This window comes from Haliotis rufescens, unplaced genomic scaffold (genome assembly GCF_023055435.1).
Source record: "Haliotis rufescens isolate VD_foot unplaced genomic scaffold, xgHalRufe1.0.p SCAF_1, whole genome shotgun sequence".
In the NCBI taxonomy this organism is placed as follows: Eukaryota; Metazoa; Mollusca; class Gastropoda; order Lepetellida; family Haliotidae; genus Haliotis; species Haliotis rufescens.
In genome coordinates, this window is record NW_025963779.1 from 7086364 (window position 1) to 7113241 (window position 26878).

General features: G+C 40.1%; 2 protein-coding genes across 3 annotated transcripts in view; one reads left to right on the plus strand and one right to left on the minus strand.

Moving 5' to 3' along the window:
- Positions 1–52: 52 nt before the first annotated feature.
- LOC124136681 (28S ribosomal protein S29, mitochondrial-like) lies at positions 53–20899 on the minus strand. 2 transcript variants are annotated; one of them, XM_046502666.2, is made up of 13 exons: positions 20718–20899; positions 16899–17098; positions 12635–12736; positions 12406–12514; positions 11626–11718; positions 7413–7549; positions 6594–6668; positions 5977–6056; positions 5176–5254; positions 3288–3347; positions 2210–2302; positions 1726–1840; positions 53–428 (listed from the first exon to the last, which is right to left on the minus strand). In XM_046502666.2, exons 3-13 carry the CDS (start codon positions 12683–12685, stop codon positions 343–345), a joined length of 978 nt encoding a protein of 325 aa, XP_046358622.1. In that variant the 5' UTR covers positions 12686–12736; positions 16899–17098; positions 20718–20899; the 3' UTR covers positions 53–342. The 2 variants fall into 2 exon arrangements, with proteins under 2 accessions (XP_046358622.1, XP_046358621.1); XM_046502665.2 differs by lacking the exon at positions 20718–20899 and adding an exon at positions 20082–20134.
- The window catches only part of LOC124136680 (histone-lysine N-methyltransferase ASH1L-like), a 47547-nt gene continuing 41169 nt past the window's right edge, over positions 20501–26878 (plus strand). Inside the window, exons 1-3 of the mRNA XM_046502664.2 lie at positions 20501–20619; positions 22700–23091; positions 23287–25969. Of these exons, the coding sequence (XP_046358620.1) occupies positions 22774–23091; positions 23287–25969 (3001 nt within the window). The 5' untranslated portion in view covers positions 20501–20619; positions 22700–22773. The remainder of the gene's footprint in view (positions 20620–22699; positions 23092–23286; positions 25970–26878) is intronic.

Below are 26878 nucleotides of genomic sequence, written 5' to 3' on the forward strand. Positions count from 1 at the left end.
TCCATTAGTCATCTCATCATTGACACAGTGGGTCCATTTTTTGTACTAGCAGTTATTTTAGTTCAGTTCAACTTCAAAGAAAGTTCAGCAAATTTACTTCACACCAAATTCCTTTGACAAGCTCATTATTAAGATTGAAAGTTCACTTGACATCTTTAACTGTCTCTTTGAAAAAACTTGTTACACCGATGATTGGTCAGTATGAGTGGTCACTCTGTCCACTCTTTGCTTTCCATAAACACTTCTTCAGTGGCCATCTCTGATACAGGTGACCTTCTGACACCTGGATTGATGCCACTGTTGCTTTTAAGAAACTAGAGCAACTGTACCACACACAAACACTTATCTACTTGCACAAATTCGTGTTAATAAGTACGGATTTTGATTGCTCAGGAAAATTAACTCTTTCTTGCCATCTTCTGTTTTTCCTGTAAAATAAATAGGAGAATATTAACAACATTTCATGTCATGTGACACAAGTCACATTAAGAATTGCATAACACTTGCTTGTAGACAACATAGTGAAAGAGTGGTATTTTTCACTCTTTTTAATTCGCTCAGGGTTCACCTGACATGATCGATCATGGCGGTGTTGTCAGATATTCAAACAGAGAGGTATTATGTCAATAATAGGTCTGATTTTAATGAGATAGCCTGCCTTTAACTACCAAACACAGAAGTATTCAAACACAGGAGCCATTGCACCACCTTGCACCATTTCAGTCTGTTCTTTTGACAAGCATGGCATACTGGACAACTGATCCAAACTGGAATGTTCACTCTGGGTTCTGTGCGCTTCAAAGTTATCATTGAAATGAGTGAGCAAGCATTCAGAGTTTGACGCCATTGTCAGCAAAATCTTGGGTTTGAATCTTTGATACAGGAAAAACATGACAGACAGTAAGCAAATCAGTCTGAGTAAGCCCAGACTGCAAATGTCAACAATTGTATTAAGAATTATTTCTGAGCCATTGAGTGTTGTAACTTTGTAATGTTTTGTCTTTACTCAAATATTTGAATAGTTATTTCATTTCAAATGAGGTTAGAAACAGACACTGTATTACACCGTACTTAACCTCAGCATTCAATACAATATTAAATATGGCTGTTACTTCAGAAGCAGGCATGACAACTGACAAGACAACGGTAAATCAATAAAATACTACAATATACAATTTCAATCATTCTGTTCATTTGACATATTAAAGCATTTTAAGTTTCACAAAATATAGAATTAATGAAATTGGTAGTCAGACATGATGGAACAAAAAATACATAAATGTTTTCAAAAACAATCTTTAAAAGAATATATGAATGTAACTAACTGGAAGTGCTCCAATGAATGACTTCATCATTTAAAATTGGTACAAGTTTAACTATGATAACTGACAGTGTTGGTTGGTTCGTTGTTTAACTCCGCACTCAGCAATATTCCAGCTACATGACGGTGGTCTGTAAATAATTGAGTCTGGACCAAACAATCCAGTGATTGATATAATGAGCATTGATCCATGCAATTGGGATTGATGACATGCATCAACCAAGCCAGCGAGCCTGACCACCCGATCCCGTTAGTTGCCTCTTACGACAAGCATGGGTTGCTGAAGACCTATTCTACCCCTAACTGACAGAGAGCCATTAGAGATTTAGCAAGTGGCTATAACATGCCTATAAAAGGCTGTCTTTAGTTTAATCATGTATGAGAAGTATTGATGGGAATCTCACCTTCGGGTGTTTGGATCCAGTTCATGTCAATGAAGTACTGAATACAGCTGTAAGCTTCCTTCTCGGTGTAATATGGCACTAGCACTGGGATAAATGGATCCATGCACTCAAAACCCTACAATGACATGCACAAATCCATGACAGACAAATAATAAGCTTTGTTTCAATCTAAATTTAGTTCTTGTGTTTATGGAATCATATTCATACATGCCAGCTAGTCAAAAGCATAAGTGAGGGAGTAATTGTTTTATGTGACAGCAATATTCCAGCCATGTCACAACTCAATGATCCATTCGTGGCCAGACAAATCTGGCTGATCGTATGAGCAGTGATCCACTCTTATTAGGGCATGATGACAGTGACACCATCAGCGAGGTAGGTCACTGAGAAACCCGATCATCACTTCAAACCCACAACCTGAGACAGGCTCTGCTTTCAGGCAGGTCAAACAGAATGTTTGGATCGTGTCCATGTCAAGACTCACCTCCTTTCCCAGTAGGTACTGTGGTGTATCGTGTTCTCTCTGATCATCAGTATTGGCCATGGGATCTACCGTACATACAATGACCCCGTTTGTCTACAACAAATCAATATGTAAGTAAGATTGAGTGAGTGAATGAATTTGGTTTTCTTATCCAATATTGGCTCCAACAGTGATATTACTTGGACAAGTATTTTATTATTTTGGTTGATATTTTATCAGGGACAGAAATAGTGAGAAAGTTGGAAAAAAATGTTTCAGATGTTTATGTTCATCAAAATGTCCATCTTCCTGAGGCAAGAATTAACTGACTTTAAAAGTCAAGTTTCCATCCTTGCCAAACTAGGCTAGAATTCCACCTTGACCGAAGCGCCACTAGTGGCTATAATGAGTTATGTCCCTTCTATGCCTCTCCTAAGACCAATCATACTCCACCTCCTGTATCACTTGCATTTGTTTCAAACAAAATGGCAGCCTGGTCAAGACGATCATATGGATAAAAAAAATCTATAATTGTGATAAAACAAGTCTTACATTGCGAAATGCATCAAATCATGTGAACACCTTGATTAAAAACATGAAAAGATTTAGGAAATATCTATTGACGAGTTGGCGGGGCACATGCATTGTAAATCCTGCAATCGACCAAAATCTGCATTACAGTTTACGACCCAGATTTTGATTTTGTTGCATGATTTTGTTCGGACTATGCATAGAGTTGTTAGTCCAGCCAAAATGTAACTCCATATTTCAGCCTAGTTTGGCAAGGGTGGAAACTGGACTTTTATAGTCAGTTAACTCACTTGCCTCGGGAAGATGAATTTCGTCAAACTAAGTATACAAGTTGAAAACAGAAACTTTGTCATGTGTGAAATTATATCAACAATAGAATCATTGCTTCTCATAGGTTAATGTTGATCAGTGGATTCAATAATATACCAAAAGAAGTACCGGTACAGGGAATGAAAATTTTTTCTTCTAAGATACTTGTTCATTAAAACCTGAAAACTTAATCTTTCGAAAGTAATTCCAAAGTGACATAAAACTGACTTGAAATGTTGCTCTCAACTGTGTTACTCACCCAATCACTTTTTAAAATCTTCTTGAAATTATGCACTAATGATATATTTGAAGCTGGCACCTGAAAAGAGACGATCACATTTGAACAAGAATGAAAAACCTCGTGGCATAATCACTACAAACATGCAATAAGAACCATTAGCCATAAGAGCTCTATAACATATAAGGGAAAGAGACATAATGAAACAATAGGGTCTTGTAAACATTCTCAATGATGACTCCACCTTAAATACAAAAATACTATATCCCCTACCCCCACCCATTTTATGTAACAATTTTTTACAGCGCCACCAAATTCATGTAACATTTTTCCATCACACACACCTCCCCCCCCCCCCACTCACACACACACACGCACCAATAATTAACGAGCAGTCCCTAAATAATGTACAAATTTATATTTTTTGTCTTTGTACAAATAGAACAATGTCACTGTTTTACACATGATAAATTAATGCAGGGTGGGTCCACCAGTCCCCGCAAGGGTGGTACTAAAGACATGAGATACCATCGATAGAACTTCACATGATGAAGCAAGCGTTTCTGACTGCACCCAAGCAGTTAACCTAGGAGAAAAACTAATCTTGACCTAAAGGAAAAGTTGGAACCTGCATGGAGGCTAAGGAGAAATCGTAAACCTATGGTCATCCAACATGAGTTTTTAAGGCACCAGGGCAAGCTCACCCCACTCAAAGGTGACTTGTGTTGGAAACTCTTGATAATAGCAGAGACTTCCAGATCCTTGCTTAATTTGCAATTTGGGGAAGATGCTAATACAGTGTTCATGGCTGCTACAACATGGCAATCGTACTGCCCCTGACTTCTTGACCAGGTCCACGTCAGACGCAGAAGCAACTGGAGCAGCTGCAGGCACCTCAGCAGGTGCAGAAATGGGTATCCCAACTCAGTCGATTGCAGGAGTGAGTTGGGTTTAACGCCGCTTTTAACAGTATTCCAGTTATATCGCAGCGTGTCAGCTTAACGTGGGAGGAAAGCCTGAGGTGATGCAGGTCTCAGACGTTTACCACTTCGGTGAAACCCATGAGCACGGGTTTGGTGCTGACAAACCTAGAAACATAATCGGGGCGAACCGGGATTCGAACCCACAATCATAGGTTTCTGGCATGCCCAAGGGACGCAACTCTGCACAACAAATCGCGGCGCCTAAGACGACTGGGCTACCCGTGCCCCCCGTCGATTGCAGGAATCTCCTGCAGGAGGTTCTGTGACATCCAGAGTAACTGCTAGTGCTGGAGACATAGAGGTTGAGGGGACAGGAACAGCCCCGGATAATGTCGCCGAAGAGGCCACGTAACGGGTGACAATGCAAGCGTAGACAAGCAGGCACACCCATTGTAAAAGGAAGGAAGTAAAATGATGACACCATTAGACCCATGAAAGTGCACAAACACTGGACACACTACACAAGTATGAAAGACCAATGTTCAACACCCAAATGCGAGTTAATGTGATGCGAATAACGAAACCGACAAATCTGTTGTACACAATATAGGCCTAAAATAGCAACAGCAATATGAAGAACAGAAGTAATGATTATGTCTTTGCTCAAGAAAAAAACCCACTTCCATCCTGCATGGCGATACAAAGCAGGAGATCAACAAGGTCAGCAAACTCCATGCATGGCCGACTTTCGGCGTGCGTTCAGATGAGCTGTTTTCAATGTTGTATGGGTATCAAAGAGAAGAAACAAACTGCATAGAATCATGGCAGGATAGTAATCATTAAAGAAGTCACCTTCACGTTATTGAGTGAGTGAATTTGGTTTGGACCAAATCATGTCACCATTGCCACAAAGCCATCTTTTTAATTAGGTCTGTATTGACATATAAATCCATTCATCCAATCTTCAACATATGTTGGTCTCTTACTATTTCCTTTTCATCTGTTCTTATTTTAGTTGGAGCCCATAATGAATTCACTCCATCAACAGCAACCATTACTTTAATCCTGAAACACAATGGTAAACAAAGTCATAGAGATTTTTAGCTGAGTGTGGATCTCATTATCATATAATGTCATTTTCACAATAATCATTGTTTAAGTCATAATTTCATAGAAGTAACGTTACATACAGCATATATCTCTGATATCTCAGAACAGTTGTCAATAATTTATTGAGGAAGCAGACATTGAATCAATCTATGGAGATTAAAAGCAGTTCCTGATATTTGCATATTTATCAGATCCTGATACAATGTTTATCAGATTGGTATGAGGTGATTAAAACACTATTCATTATATGATAAACCAACTTTCATATATTTGAGTGAGTGAATATTCATTTATGCTTCTGTAAAGGATCATATATGAGCCAAGTTACACCACCATCAGCTAAGTCACACATTGTTACCATATCTTGACAAGTTTGTTTGTTATTAAACACCAAACTCAGCAATACTCCAGCTATATGATGGTTGTCTGTAAACAATCGTGTCTAGACCAACTACCAAGACAGTGAGCCTGACCACCCAATCCTGTTAGTCGCCTCTTACAACAAGCATGGGTTGCCGAAGATTAATTCTAACCCAGATCTTCACGGGGGTCAGCTCTTACAACAAGCATAGGGTACTGAGGGCTTATTTGGAATAACTACACAAGACTCAAACTTCAGAAACAAATGCCAGATTTCCTTGGTATGTTTAGAGAAATACGTTGAAACGACTGCCTACTGTTTCTGATTGGCGTGCTGCTTCAGCTCCTTGAGAATGACTCCCACACAGTCAGCGGCAAACTTGATGCGGTTCATACCCTGTTCAAACAGGAATCAGCACTGGTGACGCTTCACACAATAACACACTGTTATGCAAAGAAAACTGAACCAAACATGACTAATTTATTATGCATGTTTTAAGAGTAGGATGAAGAGAGAGTTTTAATGTCTGAAACCACGGGGAAAACTGAGGGGCATTAGTCCCGAGGTTTTATCCCAAGGTTTTATCCCGAGGATGAGGGTTTTCAATCTCATAAAAACCTGAGGCTAAGTGTTTTATCTAACTTATACCTATACCAAAATAAGAAACTTTTCATGTTTCAAACTTACTTTCCATGAAGCCTATGAAGCAATTGTAAAATATCTGTTGCTGGCATACGGTACTTAAAAAGACATTGTTAAAAGCATCGTGATTTGTCAGCACCTCTGTAGCCTAGTGGTACACTCACACTGGACAACAACAGGATGATGTCACTGGAGGTTTACAAAAAACTTATAGTGACACCAAAACACAGAAATGCATGGATACCTTTCTTCTGTAGTAATATCGTGGCCCTTGCATAGATGGGTACTTACAAATTCAACAATGTCTAGGAGTGGCGTTCCCTTTTCTGCTGATTCACGTTTTGTCCAGTAATAGGAAGACTGAATCTGTTGGAAACAATTAACTTGGTAGTATAAATAGTGTTGTTTCAGAGGATGTAAGAGGTCAGTGAATGAGAGTGAATACTGTTTCATCCAGGATACAGCAATATTAGTTCTGTAAATACCAAGTTTAGGCCAGGCACACAAGTGAGTGAAAGTAGGAAAACTTCAGAACCATTACAAAGCATGACAACCTGACCCCTCTTTAGTGAGGTGTTATGACAAGCAAAGGGTACTGAAGACCTGAGACCAGCAGACCCCTCTTTAGTGAGGTGTTATGACAAGCAAAGGGTACTGAGGACCTGACAACCTGACCCCTCTTTTGTGAGGTGTTATGACAAGCAAAGGGTACTGAGGACCTGAGACCAGCAGACCCCTCTTTTCTGAGGTGTTATGACAAGCAAACCGTAATGAGGACATGATTCCCACTGCAGGGGCTTATCCAAACTAAGTGCCTTTGACAATCAAATTGGGAAACAATGGTCATTTTGTTTAAAATTGGGATACACATATACATATTGTCTCTAAAAATTCCACAAATATGACACAGCTTCAACACCCACTCAAAGAGGGCCTCATGTCATTATCATATGACCCAAACTTCAATCGTAACAAAGTCTAATTAGGTCAAAATGAAATATTATTTCAAACCATTCAGACATAAAGTAGTATGGTGTACAAACTAGATTCAACGGAGCTGTGATGTTGACATTATTACGATAGACAGACAACATGAACATGGTCCCTCACCTTGATGTCCTTCAGGAGATGCTTGTTCTGTGCCTGGAAATTGAGTAGCCATTCCCCAGCATGGGCAGGGTGATCAATGCGATTAGGCTTGTGGGATGACTGAGAGATTTCCTTGTATTCTCGGTTCCAAGTAATGGCTGAAGCATTCAAACCAACATTTCGTTATTATTTCAGAGGACAAAATGTGAAAAGACATACTCACATTCTGCTTCAATTTTTTTCACAGGAAAGAATAAGGCCAGTGAGCCTGCCCCACATTTTTCAAAATCCAAAAAGAAAAGTGCCACAGCATTGTAGCTCACCTGGATATGTCGTCAACTGTTTAATATGCCAAATGAAAGAGACACATAACAAAAGTTGTTGCATCATTGATATTCAAATATTTTTACAATAAATCGTCAGGACATGAAGATGTTTACAGAGCCAAATATGCATTTTGACACAATTTAAAGGCAACAGGTTCAAAATTTAAAAGATTGTCAAGCCCAACTACTAACTATGCATGCACAAAATTTCATAACATTTGGAAAGTAAAAGGCAGAGTAATGGTCATAAATAGATGTTTCAATATGGCTACCATGGCGGCCATATTGAGAATCAGAAGTGGGGTGTCATCATTGGTCGGGACAAAGGTCATGTTTCAGCATCATTTGGTCTGTTGGTTTCTTAGAATAATATCTTTATGATGGACGACAAACAGGTCCCATCATAAGCTCAGCTGACAAAAACAATTAATTAAAATGATGTGTTTGTTGACCAGAAGAGAGACGACTGATCAGCCAACTTGTAGGACTGAATGAGGGACTGTAGCTCAGCAACCAAAGAGATCTTGGATCCGGTTGTTATGGCAATGATGAAGTTGATCATAGTGAGGTAGGTAGCCAAAGTGGACCCTCAAAGCTTCCAAGTACATCGCAAATGTTGGATATATTCGGCAACCTATTGAGAAGAAGCAGTGGTCGGCTGGGTGATGTTACGACCTCGACAGTAGGCTTAGAACCCTTTCCATTTGTGGTCACATAGGGTCTTAGTAGAGGTATGGTGAGCATCAGGGATGGTCTTGTCTACACTCTTCAAAACCCTTTGGCAACAAGCAACTTCTGGAGATGAGCCAGATGCAAAGATGAGGGGTTTGATGGAGGGAGTGAGACTGACAGACTGTCCATCATGAGGTGTGACACACGATAGAGCTCTTCCAAGTGGGACACGACCAGAATGACCGCCTTGAATTTGAGATTGTTTATATGGAGTCGCTTCTCTTGATGGACCAGTGTCCTGCCACCTGTAGATAATGGAAGTGTGCGCCTCAGTCCACGGCCAGTGCAGCGACAAAGGGGTGTTGTAATGGGATGAACGGCCGCAAAGAGACTCCTGAGCAAACATTCGATATCACCAGCCACCAGTGGAGATGTGGACCCAGAGAGATCGACAGGGAGATTGAGACATGGCAAATGTAAGCTTCAGGAAGCACTAGATCATTCGAAGTTAAAGTTGACTTCTCTGAGTGATGGTTTTGGCTGAAGTCAGAAGACCGAGCAGCTGTTGCCATTGGCATAGAGGCAGAGGCACCTTCCATTGGTTGTGACGGCCTTGGAAAATGAACCAAAAGGAAATGGCGACACTCCCGATGGATGGGTAAGTGTAGATACATGTCCTGGAAATCGAGACTGACCATGTGGTCACCAGTTTGGATGAATGTTCGAAGGAGCGCGAGACATGTCATGCAAAATTGCAGAGGATCTTCTGGATACGAGTTCATTCGTAACCATTTTTCCTCGGGACCAGGAAGACTGGCAAGTAAAATCCCTTGAGAACGGGATTCTGGACCTAGTCGTTCTATAGTATAGCATGGTTTTTTTTTAGCACCGGGCGCTGGCTGGCTGGATACACTCGCCGAACCGTTGTGGCAGCCTGTAACCAATCTGCAGGAGGAGCGTGATGACAGGATCGGCCAGGATGACTGAGTCATCCACCTACGAGAGTCTCTACAATGGGTACGGCTGGGGGCAGAAGTTCCCAGTCATCCCATGGCTGATGTGAGTTACTTGGAGGTCTCGCCGACATCCCTGGAATGACACAGAGCAGCCAGAGGACTTGGAGCCAATAACATTGCTGTCCTTGATGGCCTCACCCTAGGCCACAAAAGGAACTAGTCTTTGCTCCCAGAACTTCAAGGAGGTCTTGCTGTGAAGGAACGAATTGAAGTTGACATCGATCTCTTCCGATGCTCCTCCAGATGCTGCTTTTGAAGTTGGAGGAGGTCCAATGATACCTGGAGATGGGTGTCGTGTGTAACATCCTGAACGACCTCCTGAATCCTTTTAGCAAATATATACTGAGTAGACAAAGGAAGCACGTTGAATTGATTGCCCCACTGTGAGTGTAGAACACCCCGACAGCAGAGAGCTGTAACTGTCTGAGCAGGGTGCAAGATGAGATCCAAGGGGGTAAAAACGTCTCCTGAATCAGTACAAACATCCGTCCAATAAAAGCTTCTTCAGAAGTTTTGACATGGGATACAGAGGTAGTTATGGCTTCCATTGCCGACAGTATGGTGGAATTCAGTGTGAGTGCTCGATGAGCGGTGCTATCCAAATGAGAGAGATCACGATCCTCCACTGGAGAGGCAACCGAAAACCACTTAGGTAAGAGAGTCTCAAGATCACAATCTAGTTCAGGAGCCACGGTTGTAAAAGTCAATCCATGCGTGTTGGTGTCGCTGAAGTTGAAATGAGAAGTCTGTAGTCAACAATATAATTGGTGGAAGGTACAAAAGGCCTTGTCAAGGTTAGTAGCGACATCAGTGAGTGAGTTAGGTTTTACGTCGCTTTTAGCAATATTCAAGCAATATTACAGCAGGGTACAGGAATCGAGCCTGGGAGTCAAATAAGCGAACACATTCACCACTAGGCTACCCCACCATGACACCAGACAGGATAGGCCTTGGAGGCAGCGTGATGGTTGAGGACGCGGGCGAGGGAACGCTAAACATGATCACACGCAGAATAACTGCGCTTGAGCTGAACTCTGTCTGCAATCCAAGGAAGGATGGCCACAGGGTCGACATTGTAGATTAGGTGGGGGAAGGCTTAGGACCCAAGTTGATAACAGCTGATGCAATGGTAACATCTGTGGGATCAGGAGCTGCTGATCCAGGATGAATGACTTGTGCAGGAATTGGCGCAGAAGTCGAACCATCACGAAGAGGAACAATGGCAACAGGGAAGGCACGGCGATCCAACAACGATCTAAGGACCAATCTCCAAGGTGTATCGCGGTGGTTGTAATCACGATATGGTAATGCACATGGGTAGACCCTCATGTGATGAAACGGCTCCATATACAGGGGGTATCGATCCCAACTGCGATGTTGATCGCTGTAGTAACCGTCAGAGATGAAGGTTGAAAATCTTGTCATTGCGGGTTTGATTAGTAGGAGCGGGAATGGTCCTGGTGAAGTGCTCTGTATACCCTTTAGATGTTCAGCGTTCATATTCAGATATTCTATATAGTACTGAGGAAACACTTACAATACATTTAATTATTTGAACCAAACATGTCAACCTAAGGAGAAACATACATGCCACAGTTCAGCTCAGTCAGTCTCTCAGTTTCAGAGAAGTTTTCAGAGTCAAATATGCATTTCAAGAGAATTCGAGAGCATCTTTAAAACAGTGTCAGAATGTTTTTTCAAAATAGCATTTTTAATATGGCTGCCTAAGTGGCCATATTGAAAATCGGGTTTGAACGTCCCTAACAAGTTAGGGTTCACCATTGGTAAGGGAGTGAGTGAGTATGGTTTTACGCAGCTGTTAGCACTATTCCAGCAATTTCTGGGACACCAGAAATGGGTTTTACATATTGTACCATGTCGGGAATCGAACCCGGGTCTTCACCATTGGTAGGGAGAAACATGTGAAGTTTCAGCTTCATTGGTCCAGTGCTTTCTGAGAATACATTAATGCTGCACGGGGAACAAATGACATCAGACAAACAGGCCATGACATGAGCTCCTTAACTATTCGGTCAAGTGAACTGAAAAAACTGTTACTTCAAGAATTTTCAGGAATCTAACCTGAAATCTCCCGCGGCAAAATTTATGGATATTTTCTGTCAGCAAAAACATTATGAAACAAGAACATAGAACATAGAGTGGCTTAAGCCATAAATATCATGTACATATACGTGATGATGTTTAAGTCGGAGCACTCACGCCATGGTGCATGTAGGATAATCCACTGGTCCTCCGCACAGTAGTGCATAATGTGTGCCAAGGACATGCTTCGGCCACTCCCACGACGCCCATCTGCATCATGATAAGGAATACATCTCCACCAGCAAGCCAGGACACAAACTGAATATCATACTCACATGCGACTGTAAAATCCAAATCCATAAAACAAGCTGGGGGCTTAATAGTTCTATGGAGTGTTCATGCACCTTTAACACTGTATAACATGTGTGAAGTGTGATACATCTGAATACATTGTACCTTTAAACACTGTATAATACGTGTGAGGTGTGATACATCTGTATACAATGTACAATACCTTTTGTAAGTCAAGGTAAATAAAACACTGATGTGGATCGTCTCACTTTCACACATGCACTATAGGCTGAGTCCAAGCTTGGCTGTAAATGTTCCAAGACTGTGAGTGAGTGAGTGAGTGAGTTGGGTTTAACGCCGCTTTTAACAGTATTCCAGTTATATCACGGCGTGTCAGCTTAATGTGGGAGGAAAGCCCGGAGTGATGCAGGTCTCAGACATTTACCACCTCGGTGAAACCCACGAGCACGGGTATGGTGCTGACAAACCTAGAAACATAATCGGGGCGAACCGGGATTCGAACCCACAATCATAGGTTTCTGGCGTGCCCAAGGGACGCAACTCTGCACAGCGAATCGCGGCGCCTTAGACGACTGGGCCACCCGTGCCCCCTGTTCCAAGACTGTGGAGATAATGTAGCAGCTATTCACTCATCAGCAAGGATACAGAGAACAATTCTGGATGCTGGGAGGTCAAGGTTGAGATTGCGGATGTAGTTCATCACCTCCAACGCAGGCTCTCGAATCATCACACATGCCTCTCCAAATGTCTTCACCTGAAATGGGTCTTTGTGATTATCTTTATCAAATACCAATCAAAGATTGAATATTGGGAGAAAAAATATTTTGTGATTAATTTCATTTGCGGAAAGGTTTAGTGATGATGTCGCACATACCTGTTTCTTGAACTCTAATGGCAGCGCCCTCTGTAGGACATCCTTGTACATCCCTGGTGGCACTGTGTAGTGCTGGCCCTGTTGTCTGCCACTGTGGTGTAGCTGGGGAACAGAGTGAGTGAGTGAGTGAGTGAGTGAGTGAGTGAGTGAGTGAGTGAGTGAGTGAGTGAGTAGGGAACAGAGTGAGTGAGTATGTATGGTGAGTGAGTATGGTCACATATTGTACGCATGTGGGGAATTGACCCGGGTCTTCCGTGCGACGAAGGGTGGTCAGGTAACCTTGTGGTTAAAGTGTTCACTTGTCATGCTGAAGACCTGTGTTTGATTCCTGACATCGGTACAATGTGTGAAGCCCATATCTGGTGTCCCCCCGCCGTGATATTGCTGGAATATTGCTAAAAGTGGCTTAAAACCATACTTACTTACTCCGCGTAACGAGTGGGTAAGTGAGTGGTGGAGTGAGTGGTGGATGAGTGGTGGATGAGTGAGGGAGTGAGTGAGTGAGTGAGTGAGTGAGTGAGTGAGTGAGTGAGTTGGTGAGTGAGTGATAAAGTAAGAGTGAAAGAATGCGGGATTGTATGGATGAGTGAGTGAGTGAGTGAGTGAGTAAGGAAGCGCATGACTGAGTGAATAGACAGTTGAGCAAGAGAGTGATTGGGTGAATGAATTGAAGGTAGAGTTAGTAGGTGAATGAATGAGTGGATTAGACAGTGAATGATCGAATGAATGAGTAATTGAATGAGAGAGTGCATGATAAGGTGAGTGTTCAGATGAGTGATTCAGAGAATGAATGGGCAGATGAGTGAGAGAGTATGTGAGAGAATGGTTGAATAGTTGAAGTACTGGGCAAGTGAGTGGATGAGTGACTTGTAGAGTGTATGGGGTATGTGCAGGCGTGAGTGAGTGAGTGAGTGAGAGTGAGTGAGTGAGTGAGTGAATTGTGGAGTGTATGGGGTATGTGCATGCGTGAGTGAGTGAGTGAGTGAGTGAGTGAATTGTGGAGTGTATGGGGTATGTGCATGCGTGAGTGAGTGGATTAGTGAATGGATAAGTGGATGGGTGATTGCATGAATGAGTAAGTGAACTGGTGAATGAATGCAGGAGTAAGGCTGTAATGATTGATCCAAACATTGATAAAATACCCTGTCTACCAAATGTATGGCAGACTAGTATTCATTTTTGTCTCACATCCCCATGTGTCTAGTTAGCAATTATACCCCAGCTGATAACACACTACTGAACAATTATATAGTAATGTACATATAAAGGTACAGTTAACAATCTTGACACAACTTATATCTCACCCCCACCCCCACCCCCACATTCCTTTCTGCTGCACCAAAGGGACACAACTCTGCACAGCAAATAGTGTGCCCACCCGTTCAACATGATCAGGGAACATCTATGTAAACTAAACAACCAAACTAAGTGCCTGTCACATGTAATTATAATTTGATATCACTATTTTTCACCTTGAAGGGTGTAGATCTATATATGTTACAGGAAAGAAGTATAATCAGTGATTAAGTCTAATAACTGGAAATTTCAGTGATTATGTCTAATAACTGATTCACTCGGTGGTTATGTCTAATTACTGAAATCTTCACTCAATCACTTCAATAATCACTCAAAGGAACCAAGGGATTTTATACTTGTTTAATGAAAGCATATCCCTGCCTTTTTATAATAACTTGTGATAAGGCTTCATAATCCTGTCCTAAGCCAATCTCACACTATCGAGCGCGCTCACCTGGCAACTGGTCATGGCGGAAGAGATAAGATGATTCATGAAATAAATAAGAAGTATGCCAACATCACCATTGATTCAATGTCCCTCTTCAAATCCATGTGTACGGAGTGCCAGCGGAAGAGTAAGCAACCAACCAACAAGGGCACCGTTGTCAAGCCCATTCTTTCCAAGGACTTTAATTCAAGGGCTCAAGTGGACCTCATAGACATGCAGTCAATGAGCCAAGGCCAGTATAAGTGGATCATGGTTTACCAAGATCATCTTACCAAGTTTGTTGTGTTGCGTCCCCTAACGTCTAAACGTGCTTCTGAAGTCGCCTATCAACATATTTCTCCTACTTGGCGCTCCTTGTGTGCTCCAAAGTGACAATGGATCTGAATTTACAGCACAGGTTGTAACTGAATTGAAACTTATGTGGCCCTCATTGGTGACCGTGCACGGAAAGCCTCGATATCCCCAAAGCCAAGGTTCTGTAGAGAGGGCGAACTGTGACATTAAAGACATTCTAGTTGCTTGGCTTGGAGACAATGACACCAGTGAATGGACTGTAGGACTTAAGTTCGTCCAGTTTCAGAAGAATTCAAGTCTCCACAGTGGTATCAAAACCTCACCATTTGCAGCTCTCTTCGGATCTGATGCTCGGACTGGCCTTGCATCTTCAACCCTGTATAATGCTGACGATTTCAATACCGATCGAACACTCTCTTTGCGTCAAGCGGTTCAACTTGACTCAGTCTGAGGTGGTCAAGGCTTTGTAAGGTGTAATTGTGTTGGAACTAAACGGTGTCAGACCAATCGCTGCAAATGTTTTAAGGCCAAGATGCAATGTAATTCTAGATGTCATTCAAGTCTTTCATGTGCAAACAAACATTCCTGAGTGTCCATCTGACTGCTATTTGTCATACCATTCATGTCATACCATTCACGTCATACCATTTTATGAAATAAAAGATTGAACTGTTTAAGCTTATTTCTGTGATTTTTGTGTAAGGTATCTGGTTACAGGAGGTTGTATTTACTTTGATAGCTAATCTAATTTCAAAACTAGCACACATTATAAAAACAAGGCAGGGATATGCTTTCAGTAAACAAGTATAAAATCCCTTGGTTCATTTCAGTGATTATGTCTAATTACTGAAGATTTCAGTAATTAGACATAACCACCGAGTGAATCAGTTATTAGACATAATCACTGAAATTTTCAGTCATTAGACTTAATCACTGATTATACTTGTTTCCTGTAACATATACACAATTCATTTAGAACATGTGACTTCTTGTTTACACTGACAGCCAAACAACCACCTGTTTCGTGGAAAGAAGTAGTTCCTTAACAGGAGAGCATATGTATGCTCACAGAGACATCTTTTGTAGTTTGTTTACAACAAATATAGAAGTAAAAAGATATATAATAAGTCATTCACAATGACCGCGTGTCATAATACATGTACATGATGTCAAAATGGCCGGCACGATAAACGTGATGGCAGATGTTTCCGAAGTTGTTAATGAACCTGTGGCTATGTGGGTGGTTTGTTGTTTAACGCCGCAGTCAGCAATATTCCAGCTATATGACGTCGGTCTGTAAATAATCGAGTCTGGACCAGACAATCCAGTGATTGTTATCATGAGCATCAACTGGGATACGATGACATGCATCAACTTAGTCAGCAAGCATTACCACCCGATCCTGTTAGTCGCCTCTTACGACAAGCATAGTCACCTTTTACCGCCAGTATGGGTTGCTGAAGACCTATTCTAACCCGGATCTTCATGGGTCCCGTGGCTATTAAAAGTGTAAGTCAACATTGAAAAATTGGACAATCATTGAAAGATTATTATATAGATGTATCACATAGATCATAAGGTAGACTGTCACTGTCAAGTTGTATGTGTTTTCTTCGCTTTGTTCTCTAGGATGGATCGTAGCGAGGATATCACTGAACAGACAAACTCGGTCAAACTCTCTGACATTTCCCAATGTATGCTAAAACGCTAAGTTCAAGATTAAAGGGTGTAAGTGATCAGAAACAATGCTTCTGAATTTAATCATGCTAGGAAATTCCCAGGGGTTTCTACAGGAATGTGGAAGTAGTCTGTTAATGTTTACGCCATTTCAAGAATACAGTCTCGTGAAAAATGTATGAACATCAAAATGTGTCGTTCATACACTTTTGCAGTTACACAGACATGTGAAAGACCTCTTGTCCAATGGAAAGCTGTATTTCGTGTAAACTTCAAATTAAAAAATGATATACACATAAGAATTTGAAAGAACTGAAGACAATGCTAACGATTGACAAAGAAATACCTTGTTTTGACATGTTCATTGTTGGGGACACTGTTGCAATATCATGCAAGTCAAGAGTTTTTGATTGGTCAGTATTAATTCCCATCAGTCAAATATGATCGATTGGGGGTTTGCCAGAGCAGTTTCTAGGTGGTATTATCTCATGGTTGCATGCTGTAAGAAGAAACTAAATTGGATAAGAGACAATTCACAGAACTACATACAGGGTTGTTTTCTGAGGTTCGACACACTGGCTTGATTCTTGTCTGGTTTTCGTTGAGTGGCACATCAGCTTGATCAGCAAGGCTTGAAGATAGTCGTGTCTGGCTCTTGTCTGTACACCTTGAAGATAGTTGTCTCACTGCTGACTGCAATGTCTTTCTGGATGCTGGACGACACACGCATCTTGTACCTGTCAGAGCCCCTGGAACAAAACAGAACGATACAGCCTTCGAAATTCACGTTAGTCGTGACAACAAAATTGTGCTGAGGACAAACAAGAATCCAATGATGGTAGTCCCCATTGACTAGAAGCTCTTGAGAACTATAATTCTGAAAGTTCTCAAAGCTTCAATTTTGCCACAAAGAGGAACTGAATAGAAGAGCCGTAATAAACAAGGTGAGGTGAAGGAGGTTTAATGCTGCGTCCAAGATTATTGCCCTTAATTAGTGATGTGCATGCAAGTGTGTGTGTGTGTGTGTGTGTGTGTGTGTGTGTGTGTGTGTGTGTGTGTGTGTCTGCTTGTACTAGTCCGGAGATGCCAATTTATAGTGCTACACACTGAGATACCATTCCGCAGTTAAACATGAATAGCCCACTCAGACACAGGACACTGAATCCGAGACCAAGCAAGTGATCAACCACGGAGATGGATAATAGTCATAAAGCTAATAATTAGATATATAAGATAGCTACGCAATAAATCACAAAGAACAATGAAGAACGAAGCGTGGTTTATTTCACTATAAAACATTGTTCTATCATGACATCATTTCTTGAGATTCGAACAGGCGCTTGCAACTTATGACGTCGTAAATAGGATGATGTTATTTTTGAGAGTGGAGTGGAGTTGTTCCCCATAGATGTAGCTGGACAACGTAGATGAACGCAATGGCCGAATGATCGCACCAAAACGTGGGAGAGATTTGACAATCAGTATTGGGAGAAAGGGGCAGATAATCTATGTGAAAATTGTGAGAATACCCCCCTGTACATAAAATGGAGTTGTCCACCACTGCCGAGGTCAGATTGTTTTTGGGCAGTCATCATTATTTAAATATGGGTAAATGTTTTGAAAGCTTGTACAATTTATTGACATCCATTAAAAGGCTGTACAAACTGTTGATATCACATAAGAAATAAACGACTCATGGTCGCTGTTTATCCTTCAATAAAACACTTCAAGGATAATAAACCACTCGTGGCTGCATCCCTCATGGTTTATTCTCTTTATTGTACAATAAACAACTCCCACTCGTCGTTTATTTCTTAAATACAGATATTAACAAAAACAATCATCAACACACATGGGTAACAAAGTGATGATAGGGGTGAAGCCTAGGGAGGATTCCTGTAAATAAAGGATCGTTTATTCATTCACAAAGGGTACACGCAGCGTGATAACATAATCAACCTGACGCGGTATCACTCAAACGCATAGTTGAAGCATGAACTTTCAGGAGCATGTCAACATTCATTGTCAGTAAACTATTGATTGACTGATGTTGTTTATTATCCGTTACATGTTCAGAGGTGGATCCCCAACACCTGTAACCATGGTAACAGGCAACTTTGAAACTTGATCAGCATCATTAGTTACAGCAGACTTGAATGTCTGAATAAATATTGACAGAGAAACCTAAATTTCTGTTGCTGACAGATAGTGCCAAAAATACATAATTTATTGGGTTATTGTGTACACATGTGTCTGTGAGTACGCATACCCCGTCTTATTGTGCCTCAAATTGAGATTGACCAATCAGGGAGCAGAACTACTAACCCCATATGAGCCTGTATACTGTCAGTAAAAATCCAGGATGGTTGTTACTGGCCTAAAATGAGACCGTATACCGTCAGTAACAGCCATTTTTTTTATTTTCCAACACTCATTTCACACATCTCACATGACAATTCTGGTACAGAAATTTGTTATACAATATTCTTTTGTGTTTTCATATAATTAATTGTGATGTGCAAAGACATTAAGTTTTAAAGAAACCACGTTCATGACTTAAGTAATAAAATTTAAAGAGACTAAAAGCTTACAACGGAGGTCACTGATTTAGAAATAGCAACGCCATAGAACATAACACAGGATAACATCACAAACAAGAAACATGACGCCAATGACGTCACATAGCAATAGAATAGATACAAAGCCCTCGTTAGGAAAAGGCTGACTACCATAAAGTTACAGTGGCTTTCAGATTTCTGATCATGTGTGGGCATTTTTATGATAATTGTATCCATTTCAGCTGTCATACTTGTTTAAAAGTTCACATTTAGTGCTTTCCATTGTTAAAGATGAAGTTTACATCAAGCTTTGTATCGGAAACATATGAACTGGTCCTGTCATTTATACCAGTTGTAAGTGTTAAGTTTTCATTTTGACATGACATGTGCGATAAAGATACCAAATAGTGTAAACTTTTCGGTGTCTTCAGTTGTCATATATGGTGTCATATTTGGGAAGCAAAAAAATATGACACTGAATATGATAACTAATAATATCCTCACATGACATGTTTCGAGCCTCACCTCTTTTCAAGCCCCTAAACAATATGTAACGCTTAATTATGTATTCTAGGAATACGCTTCAAAGCCCACTGTCAGTCATGTCATATGACTAGTTTTAACTTAAATGGAATGGAAGGGGGCGAATCCATGTGACGGTAACAAGATGGCGATGAATCAACATGTTTCACTCACTGAGGAATGTCACTATGAAAGTAACAAGACATATGTAGTCCAGTGTTAACATGTTATTGTTCCAAAACTTTTGTCATTGGTACAATGTGCAACGATAGAAGCTAACAATAATAATCCACTCCTTATAATCATATAATCATTTAGCAAAACCCTTAAAAATGGCAAATTTCTACTCGTCCTTATGATACCGTAACTATTTGGCATATGGCAAGGACTACATGAATAGTGCCAGTTTCTACCGCTCATGTTTGCGCAGATTTTCTTACATAAGATCTATGATTCAAATTCCCAATGCAGATGTCATGATGATCGAAAACTGAACGAACAAGCAGTGATATGATTATACGTGTTTTTCAGCGTCTAATGGCTTAAATGGGTTGTTGGGTTCCAATAAATTGAAGCTTGGGGTTCGTGTAAAAGGCACGCTTGTTCTTCACGTGAAAACATCACATGATAACAACAATTAGTGGTGTTATACCTTTCCACATTTTAGCAAGCACCTGCCTGGAGGCATCCATGTTTAAAAGTGCATTGTGGGAGTTTCCCCGACTGATTTTATTGCTTTTGTTCATGTCACATAACTACATTTTAACATCATTTCTTTTTTTACTAGTGAATATGGTGTTTACAAAAACATGATTTTTTGTTATTCGTTAATATCGCAAGATTTGCATATGAACACCAAAACAACCTTTAAGAGACCCGACAGGAAATTCGGATATGGGTCTACAATCAAAGCCGCCTAAAAAATAACAGAATTGTAGGATAGAGCTACACTTAACTCAAGAACGCAAGCCGTACAGCAAAGATTAAAAAATAGTTAATAAAAGGGTATGACATTTTATTTTAGTCAACTTCTAAGTTTTATTTTCAACACTTGTTGTTCTCCCTTCGAACCTCGAAACCTCAGACGCCATATTTTCTGTGTGAACTATGGCGTAGAAGAGATGTGTATTAGAAATACGATTATCTGAATATTTTGTTATCGATGATACATGCTTTGATAAATTCTACAGGTAAGCTATGCATTTGATTGTTTTGACCATATTATCTAGTTAGTACATCACATATTGCATGGATAATCGCATTATTTATGTGTGATTTTGGCGCGTACCTTGTTGCAAATTACAACTGGAGAAGTAGCGATGTCTCAGCTTTTAAAAAGACATGTTCTAGCTGCCGAGTGCGATATTAGTCAGTGCATCTATCCCACGCACATGTCTTATGACCTTATACTGAACTTAGAAAACAGGGTGGTGTTGCAGACATCACTACTTCCATCTCACTCTCGCGCGAACCATGCCTCAGAAAGCGGAAGAACTCTTCTTTTTTTTCGTTTGTTGTGACTCGGTTTAGAAGAGCGTGTGCACCGTTTGTACTCAACACTGTTGCTTGTTTCGTGTGATGTATCTGTGATTGTATCGATTTTTATACGTCGCAATATATACCAATCGTTGTTAATACATATTTTGACATTAATTGTTACTGGATTGACAAACATACGATTTTGAAATTATAACCTCTACATACTTTGCCTATAGTTCAGTCTGTTAACAAACTTGTGGTCAGTAAAACATTTCCAAAGATGTAACTCATGACAGTACAAAATTATGACTATGGCAAGTCAGTTACCAAAGTGACAGTGAACTTACCTGCACAGAAACACAGAACACATGTCAGAACGATACCTAACCTTTCTGTTGACTTCACTGCCACAAGTGCCAGCACCAGTCAGCAACCCAAAGCATTTTTGTGCATGCAGGTGCTTTCTACAAATGACTAAATTGATAAAATTGTTTTCTTAATTTTAAGTTACTTGTGGATTAAATGTGTACCTCTGTTGCGTTGAGGTTTTTTGTTTGGAAACTAAGTATTAGTTAATTGGTTGTGTTTGTATACATCGGTGAATGTTTGTCTACGGAAATGACTTATTCGGTAAACATGTGCTGGCTTGGTACCATGCTGACTTTGGTGACAGCTATGTTTGAACAGACATTTTGATCATCTTGCAAATGAGGAGATTCATATCTTGAATGTTAGTGCAGTCAGGCACAGACAATCAAACTCAGGGAGCATTTTTTTCAGAACTTTAGTATCAGAAAGGGCTGTACTAAACTGAAAAGCTTTCTAGCCTGGGTAAAGATAAGATGCCCTTGTAATGTTTAAACAATGGGGGAATATGTACTGGCCTGCAGAAATTTGTACAAATCGCAGGCTAGTGTTAATTTCTAACCCTGCTGAATTTACCAATACATTTCCAGTCTTTGCTTAACACATATATATCATGTATGTATCAGAGCTGTTCATATTACCATGATAAGATGCATCATTCTATGTAGACTGTACACTAATCAACGAACAGTGTTATAAAAATACCTTTGACCATCCAAGGTGGTCTTGCCATAATCCATTTGTTTAGAAGAAGAGATAAATACATTAACAAGAAAGCATGTCAGCACAGTACCAGTGCCAGTTCTGGTATTCGAAACATGAGTGCATCTCAAAGTATAATATAGCAGGTGCAGAATAATGTTGTAGTAGTATTTGTTACACATATCAAAACAATTAATCCTTTAGAGGCTAAGCTATTATCAAGGTTATTTTCCACAGCCACATTGAAATTTACTTTTGACTTGTCAATTCCCTGTCAATCAACTCACAGCAATAGCTGTGAGTTAAAGTAGAAGTTTGAGAGGATTAATACAATGTAGCTTGATCACTTTTGCATGGAATAGGTATGTGTCTATTTGTTCTTAACTAGATATCAGTATGACAGTTTAAACAAATATGTTTTAGATATGACCACCATATTGACTGCTTGCAGATCTCATGAATGGAACAAGTTTGAATTTATGAATAAGTTTCCTTTAGAGGCCCTTTTATTAATATAAGATATGTATCTTTAGTTTTTGAATACCACACCTGCAATTTCATGGTAGTTATTAAACTTTCAAGATGTTATTGGTGCATATTGAAGATGATACAAATCGATAGCCATGGGGTTAATTATTTGAATTTGTAATCTAGTAATGTAATCAGTTGTGTTGAAAGAACAGATTAAGACATGTTGTTATTGCATGCTTCTTCTTGTTTCAGTTTGATTGGCCAGTGAACAGTGACTGTAATCCTGGACGGGAAGCCACGGGGCACGGGGCTAGAGCTGGGGGAGAATGAGTGAAGTTGATAAGGAAGGGTATGCAGAAGAAGACAGTACTGATAGCTCCTCCAGCGGCGAATCAGGATCTGACACTGATGCCAGTGAAAGCCATGACAAACAGTTCTCCATTCAAGCGACTAACTGTGATCCAGGCCAACTAAAGTTAAAAATAACCTGTACCGGACGCAAGAAAAGCTCCACCCCATCGTCTCCCTTGGACATAGATGATGATGAAGAAGATGATGAAGAAGAATCACACCAAACTGCTAGAAACCCAGATAACGAGTCAGCTTTTTTGACAGAGAAAAGTGACAGACAAGAACCGACTCAGGTAATTTTATCAAATTTAGTATTAAGGAATGGATATCTGAATATATCACTAGTGTATCACTGTAAAACAAAAATGTGAAAGTTGTCTCATTTGATGTCCTAATATTTGAGTCATACCTTTTGGTGGAATGGGTTTGTTTATTGACAGATACAAATTTAAATCTTGGTAATATATGTCTGTTCCCCTTTTCTGCAGAGTTCAAGCATAGCCACATCACAACCAACAGCAAAGGCATCCACAGATACATCCTTGATGAAATCCACTTCAGACGAGAGTCCCACTACATCATTGGAGAACTATACCTCATCAGAAAAGAGCAGAACTGTTCAATCAAAGTGTGTCAGCAGTGCAGTATGTAAATCACCTGTTAAGAAAGCTGATAAACCAAAGACTACACAGCTTGCTTCCACAGGCTCAAAACCACAAAACACTGTTGAACCAGCCACTGATCCCAGTAAGTTTTATTCTGATTCTGAGAAGGAATTTTCTGGTGATACCACAGACACTGAGTCAAGACATAATGATTCAGCCAGCATTCAAAGCAGCTCTCACCCCAGCTACATATCAACTGATGAAGATGCTGATGACAAACATCAAAAGAAAGCAAAACGGGTGAGAACTGTAGCTGAACACCACGAACAACTGCTTAAGTTAGACACCATGTCTAATGTGTCACCAGATAGTGGTATTCAGTCTATTGCTGGTTCTCCATCGGGAAATGATTCCCCCAATTCTGTTATTCTTGGGGAAACCCATGCTATTGATTCACATGTGCAGGAGCAACACAAGGTGGATAATTCCCAGGAACTTTTGCCACCACCACCCCCTCCCCCACCTCCACCACAACCTAGCACTGCAAGAGAGTCACCCATGACTGAAACAAGCAAACAGCATGACAGTAAGGAAGAAGAGAGTTTGAGTGTACACCAAAAGAAAAGCTATGCGGATATGTTCTTCATGCCTTCATTTTCTACAGGGAAAAAGAAACGAGGCAGGCCACCCAAAAAGAAATATGCCAATATGCTTCACAGAAAGAGTAAACTTTATGACAATATCCCTGATAGCAGTACAGCCATTGAACAAAACCAGAATCAGTCTATGACTCTGGATGAGTTAGAAATATCGCAATCAGTGAGCAAATTTGGTAAGAAGAATGAATCTCTGGACAGGAATATATTTGACAAAATGCCAGTGCAACCAGTTCATGAGGTAAGAGGAAAGAGACCTTACACAAAGAGGAAATATAAGGTACCTAAAAGTGAAATTCCCCTTGAAATTAAAGGGCAGAAAAAGGTTGGGAGGAAAAAGAAAATTAGAGATGATGAAGGTTCTGCTTTGAAGAAGAAAAAGGCTCTTCAGAAACTTGCTAAGGCAAGTGGAAAACAATCACTGTTTGAGCAGTCATTTGAAAGCATGGGTGCTCCACTCTTTATGAACCACACACTGCCATCAAGTTTGCAGGAATCCCAGGTCCAAGTGCCAGTGAAAAGAGGACCTGGTAGGCCGAAAGGTTCTGGCAAAAAATCTTCTGCTCTGAAACCAAATAAACAGGTTGTGAAAAAGCTAGGTGTTCCTGGTAAGAGGGGGAGACGGCCTGGCCCGAAGAAGTCACTTCTTCAAAGTTCGAACGTTTTCAGTAAACCATTACTTGGCAAGGATGGTCAGCCTAAGCGTAAGAGGGGCAGGCCCCGGAAGTATCCCCTACCAATTCAAAGTGGACCCAGTGCTGCATCTATTGAAAAAGCATTGGCTGCGCTGACAAGCCAATTAACAAAAGACAAGGCTCATGATCAACGATCACCAGTTGAAAATGAATTTACTTCACTCATACAAAGTGTTCAGGATTCTATTAACTCACAGTTTCCTGGAGTTGAAAGTGATCATGAAGAGATACATGACTTCAATGTTGAAGACAATCTCAATGACATTGAACCCACACTTACCACCAACAGTGACTTTCAAGAGCCTAAACCACAAAAAGTAGTCCCCAAAATCAGAAAGCCTAAACTTCATGTCATGATGAGAAAAAACACAAGGGGTAGACGTAAAAAAGTGAAAGCCAATATTGTTAAGAAACCATTTACACCTTTCTTGAGAAGTTCAAGTAGTACATTTGTGTCCAAGTTTCAGCAGGCTAGTGTTTCATCTAGTATTTCATCATCAAACAGTTCATCTTTCAAAGGGGAGTACCTTTTCAGGGGATTTCACACAAAAATACCAAAGGCAACATCAGGCATTGGACTTTTGTCTGTGAGTTCATTCAGGACACCAGATGAAAATGATGAATTGGGCAGGTCTGGTGATAAAAACAGAAAAAAGAAAAAGAAGTTGTTATATTTTAAGTCAAAGCATAGAAATATTGTTGATCCTGTTTTTCTTGCAAATATGGATTGCTTGATAAATGAATTGGAAAACATGGCTATTTCGGAACAAAGAGGTGATACATTTATTCGAGTAAGACCTGGAGAGGTTTTGTTACCAAGCATATTTAGATTAACTAAGATAAATGTGAAAAAGAAGAAGAAAGACAAGTTAATTCTGGAGAAAACTGTCAAAAAACTCAAGTCTAAGAAAGATCAAACATTGAAAGAACATAGTATTCCTATCTTAAAGGAAAAAATGAAAATGTCTCGAAAAAGGAGTATATCAGAAGATTCTGGTCCGCCTGTGTTGGAGTGCCAAGTTCCAAGCCAACAGTGTTTGCCTCCAAAGAAAAGGCACAAGTTGATGAACTTGTTTTCAAGTCAGACTGCACCCACATTAGAACCCATTGGCAGTGGTGAACAGAGTCCACCATTACCAGTGCCTGAAAAGAGAAAGGTTGGACGACCACGGAAACATCCTCCTCCAACGCCCAAGCCATCTGTATCTAACACTGGTAAGAAATGTTGTCTGTCTTCTCAATGACTTAAGTAAGTTGGGTCTAAACTATTGTAATTTTTTAATTTCTTGATTTGGAATGTATGTTGGTTCTTTAAAGTTCGCTACAAAAACGTAACACCGGAAATACCAGTCAACAAATCCAAACTGAAGTACGCAATTTAATCCCATTATTATACTATTTGGTTATAAAAACGTGTTTATTGTATATCTGGACTTATGTTTGTAATATATTTTATTAATTTTTTTCAAAATGTCATTCAGTATTCTTAACATTAATTCCCGTGATATCGTGTGTGAAGTGATCATGTTGCACAACTCACTGTTATTTACAGCAACCACGGTCAGATTACCACTATTGACGTTTTGAAAGGAACTTTATTTGACAGAATGGATACATATATCATAAATGCCATACTTTGACTCCTTAAAAGTCATATTTGTGGCAATTTAACTATTATATGTCAACATGATGTTTTCGCAATCGAAATACATGTAGTGCTGAAAGTCCCTACAGTGACTGGTCAGATTATTCCATACGTAAAGAAATATCCTGCAATAGCAATCAGCTGTACCAAAGTGCTATGCTTATGGTTCTTATAATTTAACAAAAAATATATTAAAAGCTGCAACTAGACTAACACAATATTGGAATAAATTATTCCTGATAAAATAATGATTTCAGATACAATTTCTTCTGACCATTGCATAAATTTTTTTTGAAGTTGTATCATTGGGTACTTTTTAACTTTATCACTGGTAGATGAGGAGAAAATGTGTGTACAGCTGATTGCTAGTTCCGGCTTTGTTTACAAGAAAATGCAGACAGTTATCTTAATCTCTGCACATGAAACAATGCCTTGGGGAGCTGGAAATACAATTCACATGGTAAATCATCGTGTCTAGT

Excerpts from the sequence above, each read along its gene's own strand:
- LOC124136681 (XM_046502665.2), bottom strand. The coding sequence starts at position 20,121 with ATGGATGCCTCCAGGCAGGTGCTTGCTAAAATGTGGAAAG. Across the intron at positions 17,099-20,081 it reads GCTTGCTAAAATGTGGAAAG|GGGCTCTGACAGGTACAAGA; the intron begins GTATAACACCAC and ends GTTTTGTTCCAG. Across the intron at positions 6,669-7,412 it reads ATCTCCTGAAGGACATCAAG|ATTCAGTCTTCCTATTACTG; the intron begins GTGAGGGACCAT and ends TGTTTCCAACAG.